Raw genomic sequence first — 10,055 nt, forward strand, 5'->3', positions numbered from 1 at the left:
CTAAGAACGAATGTACTATTGCTAGTAACGCTTGCATGCAACGCTCAAGTTATTACCAAAAAAAAGCAGACAAGAAAAACAATTGCATGAATCACCAAAAGACAGGGACCATCTTGAATTTTACTCATAGCGCGAGGGCCAAGATGCGAAACGCATGTGCACGGGAATATGCGATGGATGGCTGGCATGGCATGGGGGGTCATCCATGCATCCATGCCATGCGCCCCTCCCGAAAATATCAAGGCCATGTCAGCCACGCCCCCTGGCGATCTCGCCAGCCCCCAGCCGTGCACGCGCGAATAAGTATCTCCGCGCACCCACAGGTCGCCGACCTGCGGGCCCGTCGCTTCATAGCCCAGGTGTCAGTCATGTAGTGCACCGCATGGGCTCCACCCCTCGCCCCGCCAGTGAAATAACGAAGCAAACACTACACAGACCACCGCCTATCCCTCCCATTACGGAAAAAATCTTTTTCTTGCCTCTCCTCGCCCCTCGCTGTTTTCTCTCTCCTCCTCCTCTCTGCCTTCGTCCCCGCCTCCGCCCCGCCCCGCCCGCCGCGCAATCCCCTCGCCGGCGCTGCCGATTCGCCGCCCGAGCTCCGTATTGGAGCGCTCCCGACCGAGGTAAAGCTCCTGGATCCTCCCTCCGCTACCCCGAACTACCCCCTCCCCCAGCTCTACGTTTTGTTCATTTTGCGCCGTGTTTGTTGCTCTGCCGCCTTGATTTTCGCTCGCGGCTCGTGGAGCCGGTAGATTCGCGGGTAGTCTGTGTCTGAGTGTCCTCGGGCGAGGCGTTGGCGATGGTTTTACTCGAGAAGTCTTGTTCCGGCGGCGAGGTTCAGCTGATTGTGTTGCAGCTTCTCTTCGTAATCTCGAGTAGATCAACGGGAGATGGACGCTTGTTCCTGCGAAATTCGGGGCGATTTTGGCTTATCCGCGAGTAGCGCGGATTCGAGCTGGGGCTTGCTCCTTTCCAGGGTGTCATTTCGGCGCGCAGATTTCACAGTTTCGGCTGAGGATGTAACTGGTGGAGCGGAGATAGTTATTGGAAAATCGTTTGGGGGTGCAGATGGTTCTATGTTAGCTTATAGTTTTCCGTTTGAATCCAGAGCTAAACAGAACGTCACAAGCAGAAATCTCAAAAGAAGCGGGTGCTGTGTGTCTGCAAAATTTTACTTACTTGCTTTTGAAATAATATCTGATGCGCAGAATTAAGCTCCACTCCTTTGGGTTCCGCTGCTGTTTAACTTCCGAGGGTTACGTGTTGGAATGGATCTATATTGCATTTGTCTACGTGCTGTTTTCTGAATTAGAAACGTGGGATGTTCGATAATAGAAAAAAAAACATGGTAAGGCAAGTGGACTACCAATATTGTTTTACCCAAATTTGGTTAGCAGTCATCTGACTTGCAGTTATAGCCCCTCTGATATATGTGAATTATTATGTTCAGATTTGTATGAACTTGCACAGTAGCTATAAGCTTACAAAGTAGCTCTACTATTATTTTTTTTCTCCTTTTCCTCCTTCTGGTTTTTGTTTCTGGGGTCCCAGTTCCGAGTTGTTTGCTTTGTTTCTGCGTTGTGCCATTTTGGTGTTACTCATCTAATACAAACGGCAACGGCACACGTTTTGATCTGATGCGTGTTCGAGAAAGACGGCATATCTTTTATTTCTTTTAATGAAAATGAGAATGGTTGCTCCTTTTCTAGATGAGAATTTGATGCTTCTAGTTGTGTAAAAACACATTGATTTTACACACATCGGCTCTTTCTTAAGTCCAAAAGACGATCCTCAGCTCCGAAACAAAATCGTTCAATTTGCAACCTAAAACTCACCCCGACCCCCCTACCCACACTCAACCCACCCATGCTGAAAAAAAGAACATCTTTTGGAAGACGTGCCATTTACGTCCAAGGCAGCCATCTCTCGAACTCGAGGAATCATGTAGAGCAAAACTGGATCTGAAACCAATGATGAAGATGAGCAGATGACTGTGAGCCCTTGGATCCTGATCCAAGGGTCAGAGTTGGCGATTAGATATTTCTTTCCTTTGCAAGATTCCTCAAACCAAACACCAAACCAATGTGTTCCTATACTATCTTATTTCCCCAAGCATCTGGAATCATTCCATTCCATCCCATTCTCAAATTCCAGGATGGTTCCATTCCAGTCTACCTCATTCCTCAAACCACTAAGGGTTTTAGAGTTGAAATCCTTGTTCTGACTCTGGTAAGGGCTAGGAATGTAAACGAGACTTCTTTCTAGAAACATGTTGCCAAGGCTATGCAAAATTTGTTCCATTGGCTAGTTGACCTCCTCTCCTTTTCTTTTGTCAAGTTTCGGCAATATTTCTTGTTTTAAAATTTATTAAAATGACATCTATAATAATGTCCCTTTCCTTCTTTCGATTTTCCTTTTGCTATATTTTGCAATGCAGAGACGTTAAGCGCCTATGGTTGGAACTGGTTGATATGATATCTGGTCACATTGTGGGATGCAATCCCCCCTTAGTGGGGGGTGATTGAAGAAGTCAACAATAGGAGAACTTGCATCTTGCTGAAGTTTTCTGCTTCTGAGGCAAGTAGCTTATAAGAAGAATAGGGAATGACATAGATGGATAGACTGACCGGCTATTTTAGCATACTGTTGATATTAAATATGCTTCTATTGCTAACTGGGGCAGCTTTTCTAATTTCTTTCTTTCTGAGTGTTCCTCTCTAGTTTCTTGAGCAGGCTCTTAAACTACCAAGTATGTCAGTGTCAAATGGGAAGTGGATTGATGGGCTCCAGTTCTCATCACTGTTCTGGCCCCCGCCACACGATGTGCAGCAGAAACAGGTACAATGCTCATAGTTTAGCTATGTTATATACGCTGTAACTTTGTAGACACCTGATGTTAATGCGACGCTTCTGTTGTGTTTTCTTTTTGAAGGCACAAATTTTAGCCTATGTTGAGTACTTTGGTCAGTTCACATCTGACAGCGAGCAATTCCCGGAGGATGTAGCTCAGGTACTGTATCTCTTAGCATAAACTAGTTTTGTTTGTGGTAAAATTTATATCAACTGTTAATATTTATACCCTTCCATCTTTCTTGCCTGTGTGCAGCTAATTCAAAGTTGCTATCCATCAAAAGAAAAGCGGTTGGTAGATGAAGTATTAGGTAACATATGAACTTCTGATAGCTACACATTATTACTACAGGCATATGAAGAAATAAATTGACACTTGTTTTTACATTTCGCCCAGCAACTTTTGTTCTCCATCACCCTGAGCATGGTCATGCAGTTGTACATCCAATTCTTTCACGCATCATAGATGGGACACTGAGTTATGATAGTCATGGTTCCCCATTCAATTCCTTCATCTCTTTATTTACCCAAAGTTCTGAGGTGAGGCCCTTACTTTTCTGGTTACTTTTAGTTCTCTTGCTTGATGTTGGTTGTGGTTGAAGTTCTGTTACTCATGAAGTGTACTTTTGGCTGCAGAAAGAGTACTCAGAGCAGTGGGCCTTGGCCTGTGGAGAAATTCTTAGAGTTCTAACTCACTACAACAGGCCAATCTTTAAAGTTGCAGACTGTAACAACAGATCTGACCAGGCCACAGCAAGTTGTTCTGCACAGGAGAAAGCTAATTACTCTCCAGGAAATGAACCCGAACGGAAGCCATTGAGGCCATTATCTCCTTGGATCACAGATATTTTGCTAACTGCACCTTTGGGCATTAGAAGCGACTATTTTAGATGGTGAGTTGACTCTAATTTCTTTTTATCTTTTTCTTATGAAACGCGACTTAAGGCAATGTGACTATTAAAATGAGCAAAATTAGCGAATGGAGAAACAGGGTAAATAGTAGAACCACGTGAGGAAAATAGTATTGCAGGTGAGCAATAAGGCCGAAACTCAGGAGTAAGTGGCCTGTAATCAAGACCAAACTGCAAGCATCTCCGATATGCTAATGGCAGTGTGCTAATCAACTCTAAATATGCTAATGGGAGTGTATGCTGTACACTTACCACTTACAAAGCCTTTAATCCCAAACAAGTTGGGGTAGGCTAGATATGAAACCCTTTCACGAGGACTTCCCAGGAGGTCACCATCCTAGTACTACTCTCGCTCAAATGGGTTTCATACCTATGGGACTGGCTAGTTTTTACGTTGGCTCGCCAAGCCTATCACAACCCTCCTCCTTTACCCGGGCTTGGGACCGGCTATGCCTAGAAGACATAGGCGGAGTGTATGCTGTACATGAATAGTAAATGTCAACGCTTTTCAGCTTGTTGGAATATATGCTGTTACTGTTGTAAATCAACAGTTTTGCTATCATACTTCATACACTTCGCTTAGTAATATTTGCTGATTACTCTTTGTTTCATTTTAAACCTATCAGGTGTGGTGGAGTTATGGGAAAATACGCAGCTGGTGGAGAATTGAAGCCTCCAACAACTGGTTAGTAACTTTGAAATAATTTTTTTTGCCTGAAATGAGAAGATGCAGTAACACTAGATGTTTTCTTTATTCCATCGAGATTTTATGTCTTTGTTACTTCTTATTTTGATTATGCGGGTTTTCCAAGTGTGGAACACCTTTTCTTCTTGCAACAGATGCTAATTCTTGCCAAAACAAATGATTAATTATACGTCTTTTTAATTTAGCTTACAGCCGAGGAGCTGGCAAGCACCCACAACTCATGCCATCCACCCCAAGATGGGCTGTTGCCAATGGAGCTGGAGTTATTTTAAGTGTCTGTGATGAGGAAGTAGCTCGTTATGAGACAGCAAACTTAACCGCGGCAGCTGTTCCCGCCCTTCTGCTACCTCCACCGACAACACCCTTGGATGAGCATTTGGTGGCAGGGCTACCCCCTCTCGAACCATACGCTCGCTTGTTTCATAGGTAAGATCCTATCAATTGTCATACCAAGTCTGCTTTCCAGATTATACTAAACGTGTTACTCTCTTGTCAGATACTACGCAATTGCCACACCAAGTGCTACGCAAAGATTGCTTTTTGGTCTTCTTGAAGCACCACCGTCATGGGCTCCAGATGCACTTGATGCAGCAGTTCAGCTTGTTGAACTCCTTCGGGCAGCTGAAGATTATGCTACTGGCATGCGGGTATAACATACTGCACACTGGCTGTTATTTCAGTGCCGTCAATCGTGATGCCTCACGATACAAAATTTGGATATCGTATGTTTTGGGTGTGCATGTTTATTAATCTTGGTAACTTTAAATTTCTGTCCAGCTTCCAAAAAATTGGTTGCATCTTCATTTCTTGCGTGCGATTGGAACTGCAATGTCTATGAGGGCTGGTATTGCTGCTGATACAGCTGCTGCGTTGCTTTTTCGCATACTATCCCAACCAACGTTGCTTTTTCCTCCACTAAGGCATGCTGAAGGAGTTGAAGTGCAACATGAACCACTGGGTGGCTATGTATCATCATACAAAAGACAGGTATGCAGTAGTTTCTGCATGTGGTTAATTTTTTATTACCTGTTTTTTCTTTAGTAAAGACTCGGAAGCATAGTTAGTCTTTTCTGGGGCTTACGTATTCTAGACTCTGTTGTTAAGTTCAGGGGGTCTTATTATACACTGATTTAGGCATTGTTAGTCGCAGTTTACGTTACTGCATTAGTTGAGCTAAAACACTGCAACAGACAGCTAATCCTTATAGTTAATTTCCATTCAGCATTTGATCATTTTTGTATACTTGCTCACGTGGAATGCTTCTATCAATTCGTCAATCACTTATCTTGTGGTTTACCATGTTCTATGAGTAGAGATTTCACACCAAAGCTGCGCATTCAACTATCGTCTTTATTTACACCCTTCCATGTGGGAATCCATGTTTTATTTTTCTTGGTTTTACTGATTGCTGCCTTATGTCTGCATGACTAATTTACCTGCTTGCACTTTGAACTATTCACAGCTGGAAGTTCCTGCATCTGAAACCACAATTGATGCCACTGCACAAGGCATTGCTTCCTTGCTGTGTGCTCATGGTCCTGATGTTGAGTGGAGAATATGTACCATCTGGGAAGCTGCCTATGGTTTGTTACCTCTGAATTCATCAGCAGTTGATTTACCCGAAATCGTTGTAGCTGCTCCGCTTCAGCCACCTACTTTGTCATGGAGCCTATACTTGCCACTGTTGAAAGTATTTGAGTATCTACCTCGTGGAAGTCCATCTGAAGCATGCCTTATGAGAATATTTGTGGCAACAGTTGAAGCTATACTCAGAAGAACTTTCCCTTCAGAAACCTCTGAATCATCTAAAAGACCAAGAAGTCAATCCAAGAACCTTGCTGTTGCTGAACTCCGTACGATGATACATTCACTCTTTGTTGAATCATGTGCTTCAATGAACCTTGCTTCCCGGTTGTTGTTTGTAGTATTAACTGTTTGCGTCAGTCATCAAGCTTTGCCAGGGGGCAGCAAAAGACCAACTGGTAGTGAAAACCATTCTTCTGAGGAGGCCACTGAGGACCCAAGATTAACCAATGGAAGAAATAGGGTCAAGAAGAAACAAGGGCCTGTTGGTACATTTGACTCGTATGTGCTGGCCGCTGTTTGTGCCTTATCTTGTGAGCTTCAGCTGTTCCCTATCCTTTGCAAGAGCGCAACAAACTCAAATGTAAAAGACTCTATAAAGATCCTGAAGCCTGGAAAAAACAATGGGATCAGTAATGAGCTACAGAACAGCGTTAGCTCAGCAATTCTCCATACTCGTAGAATTCTTGGCATCCTGGAAGCTCTTTTCTCCTTGAAGCCATCATCAGTTGGTACCTCCTGGAACTATAGTTCAAATGAGATAGTTGCAGCGGCTATGGTTGCCGCTCATGTTTCTGAGTTATTTCGCCGGTCGAGGCCATGCCTAAATGCACTATCTTCACTGAAGCGATGTAAGTGGGATGCTGAGATTTCTACCAGGGCATCATCCCTCTACCATTTGATCGACTTGCATGGTAAAACTGTGTCCTCCATCGTGAACAAAGCTGAGCCTCTAGAAGCTCACCTGACTTTTACATCAGTAAAGAGAGATGATCAACAACACATTGAGGAAAATGGCACCAGCTCATCGGGTAGTGGCAACTTGGAAAAGAAGAATGGTTCAGCCTCACACATGAAAAATGGTTTGTCAAGACCACTCTTGAAATGCTCAGAAGAGGCTAGGCGAAATGGTAATGTTGCAAGTACATCCGGGAAAGTTCCTGCAACTTTACAGGCTGAAGCTTCTGATTTGGCGAACTTCCTTACCATGGATAGGAATGGGGGTTATCGAGGCTCTCAGACTCTCCTAAGATCTGTTATCTCAGAAAAACAGGAACTATGCTTCTCTGTTGTCTCATTGCTCTGGCATAAGCTTATTGCATCTCCTGAAACGCAGATGTCTGCAGAAAGTACATCAGCTCATCAAGGTTGGAGAAAGGTATGATTCGTGTGGCCATTGGCATAACACAACAATGCTTCAGTGACATTCTAATTTTGTTATCTTATTAACTGTATATCTGACATTTTTTTACGTATAGGTTGTAGATGCTCTTTGTGATGTTGTTTCAGCCTCACCAGCCAAGGCTTCAACTGCTATTGTTCTGCAGGTAAAGATTTATTCAGACATTTGGTCGCAATGAAATTTGGTTCAGATTTTGGCTTCTTCTCCCTTGTTCATTTCTCACGTGGGAACATACATTATCTTCATGACGTATAAATATTTCCTGTCATATTCATGGACTCTTGTATGCAGGCTGAGAAGGACCTACAGCCCTGGATTGCTCGAGATGACGAGGAAGGTCAGAAGATGTGGAGAGTCAACCAGCGAATAGTTAAACTGATAGCTGAGCTTATGAGGAACCATGATAGCCCAGAAGCATTGATAATTCTTGCTAGTGCTTCAGACCTTCTGCTTCGTGCTACAGATGGGATGCTTGTCGACGGTGAAGCTTGTACCTTGCCTCAGTTAGAGGTAAATACATATACAAACTTCCTTCACAGAATACCACAAACATATCATCTGTCGTACTTTGTTGTCGTTAAAGCAGCATCGACTCATTTTCTTTCTTGAAAGTTGCATGTCATCGATTCTTTCTGACAACATTGCTTCCTGTGATTGAATATGCACAGCTCCTGGAAGTAACTGCTAGAGCTATTCATCTCATCGTTGAATGGGGAGACCCAGGCGTAGCAGTTGCTGATGGCCTCTCAAATCTGTTAAAGGTATGCCCTGCTCAGATCTCACCCCAATTCTGTTCATCAGAAACACACCAACGTTCAGAATGCTAACATTCATGTGGTTTGCAGTGCCGTCTATCACCTACCATCCGCTGCCTCTCCCACGCCAGCGCACATGTACGAGCGCTCAGCATGTCCGTCCTCCGTGACATCTTGAACAGTGGACCACTAGGTTCCACTAAGATCATTCAAGGCGAGCAACGGAACGGCATCCAAAGCCCAAACTACCAATGCACGGCAGCAAACACGGTGAACTGGCAAGCGGATGTCGAGAGATGTATAGACTGGGAAGCCCGCAGCCGCCGCGCCACCGGGATGACCCTCGCCTTCCTCACCGCTGCGGCTAACGAGCTCGGCTGCCCCCTTCCTTGCTGACAAGGCCATATTTGGAGCTGACAATCAGCGACACTTGACAGTTGGCGCGAGCAGTTGCTGCATGGTCAGCGAGCAGGATGGCTAATTAATCCCTTGCTCAAGGATGGCTTCCCAGTCTGCCCTGCCCCCATGATGTGATTCAAAACTGATGTATATTAGCTGATGTTCCCAATCATACGGAGCTTTTGCTCCCCCGGTGTGATTTTAACTTGCAATCTGACTTTAGATGTTCAAGCATATTGAACTGCTTGTGCTGTAACTTGTATTCGTGATGTAACCGGAAGATGTCCGCTATGGTAAATGAAGACATGTCATTTTTCGTTCTCCACACACATGCCTATCTGCGGAGCTTCCCCACCGAGCCTGCACGTTTGCGTTACATAGCATGTGCGCAATGGTACCCACTGGTTGCTTTACCTGATTCTCCATCTACAGATGCTAGGATTAACCGAGTCTAGCGAAAACACAGAACTAGGGCAGCCGGACACAGTTCTGGCCTACAAAACAGAAAACTCGTGCAGGCGTCATAACATCCAAAATGACTGAAGAGCATAACATCCAAAATGACTGAAGAGCAACTTCAATGGGGGCGACCCGTTTCATCCGTCGCCGATCCACTACAAAACAGGAAACTCGTGCCGGCGTCATAACATCCAAAATGACTGAAGAGCAACTTCAATGGGGGCGACCTGTTTCGTCCGCCTGCCGACCCATTTTTGAGCCAGATTTATCTCGGCGCGGACACGAGACAGACGCGCACACGCTCGCCCTCTCTCCTCCCCGGGCCCGCTGGTCGGTGGCACATTGGCCTCTCCCCATCCAACAGCATACCGTCGCACGCTTGCTTCGTCGCCGACGCCGCTGGCCATTTTTTCCGATAGAAAAAGGATACATGGATAGTTCTAGCATAGACAGATAAAAAAAAGATGAACTACTCGTCGTTTTCCGACTCCGATTCGGTAATGTCCTCCTCCGACGTCTGAATGTAGGCGTCAACATACCGCTCGTCCTCGGAGTCCCAGGACGACGCTTCTCCTAGCTTCAAGTTCAATTGAGTGGTCTGCTTCCGCGCACGCTTGTCCTCCCGATAGGCGGCTCGCTCCATCCTCCTCGCCTCCCTCTCCGCCCTCCTTTGCTTGTAGAACTGGCGCTCGTCGACGATGTCCTGCGGGAAGCGTTCGCACCACACCACCATGGCTTCCACATCCATCTCGGCGATGGCGAGGCGAGGCTGCCGCCTCCGGTGGTCACAACGATCCTTGTCGGTGAAAAGCCGCGGGAGAGGCGCGAGATCCTGCGCCCGCTGGCTCGACACGTCGGGGAAATTCATCTCCCGACGAGGCCTCAGGAGGCGCCACGCCACCGCGTCGTGCGCGTGGGCCACCTCCTCTGCGGTGTCGAAGGTGCCGAGAATGATGTGTTTCTCGCCAAACCAGATCTCATAGGAGAAG

The 10,055-nt window shown here is 45.6% G+C and overlaps 1 protein-coding gene across 3 annotated transcripts; it reads left to right on the top strand.

Annotated features, from left to right (window-relative positions):
* Nucleotides 1-462: 462 nt before the first annotated feature.
* Nucleotides 463-8,932, top strand: LOC119267286 (protein GIGANTEA-like). Of its 3 annotated transcripts, none has more exons than XM_037548655.1 (16): nt 463-623; nt 2,438-2,577; nt 2,722-2,838; nt 2,933-3,010; nt 3,107-3,161; nt 3,248-3,390; nt 3,487-3,743; nt 4,388-4,446; nt 4,653-4,893; nt 4,964-5,114; nt 5,245-5,454; nt 5,930-7,429; nt 7,530-7,598; nt 7,745-7,963; nt 8,122-8,214; nt 8,299-8,932. In XM_037548655.1, exons 3-16 carry the CDS (start codon nt 2,752-2,754, stop codon nt 8,602-8,604), a joined length of 3,468 nt encoding a protein of 1,155 aa, XP_037404552.1. In that variant the 5' UTR covers nt 463-623; nt 2,438-2,577; nt 2,722-2,751; the 3' UTR covers nt 8,605-8,932. The 3 variants fall into 3 exon arrangements, with proteins under 3 accessions (XP_037404552.1, XP_037404551.1, XP_037404553.1); XM_037548654.1 differs by having other exon boundaries at nt 2,734-2,838; XM_037548656.1 differs by lacking the exon at nt 2,438-2,577 and having other exon boundaries at nt 464-623.
* Nucleotides 8,933-10,055: the final 1,123 nt, after the last annotated feature.

The sequence above is a fragment of the Triticum dicoccoides genome, chromosome 3A (assembly GCF_002162155.2).
Source record: "Triticum dicoccoides isolate Atlit2015 ecotype Zavitan chromosome 3A, WEW_v2.0, whole genome shotgun sequence".
Lineage (NCBI taxonomy): Eukaryota > Viridiplantae > Streptophyta > Magnoliopsida > Poales > Poaceae > Triticum > Triticum dicoccoides.

Coding starts and splice junctions, on each gene's coding strand:
- LOC119267286 (XM_037548655.1), top strand. CDS start 2,752: ATGTCAGTGTCAAATGGGAAGTGGATTGATGGGCTCCAGTTCTCATCA. Junction 4,894..4,963: donor TACGCTCGCTTGTTTCATAG/GTAAGATCCTAT, acceptor CTCTCTTGTCAG/ATACTACGCAATTGCCACAC. Junction 8,215..8,298: donor GCCTCTCAAATCTGTTAAAG/GTATGCCCTGCT, acceptor TGTGGTTTGCAG/TGCCGTCTATCACCTACCAT.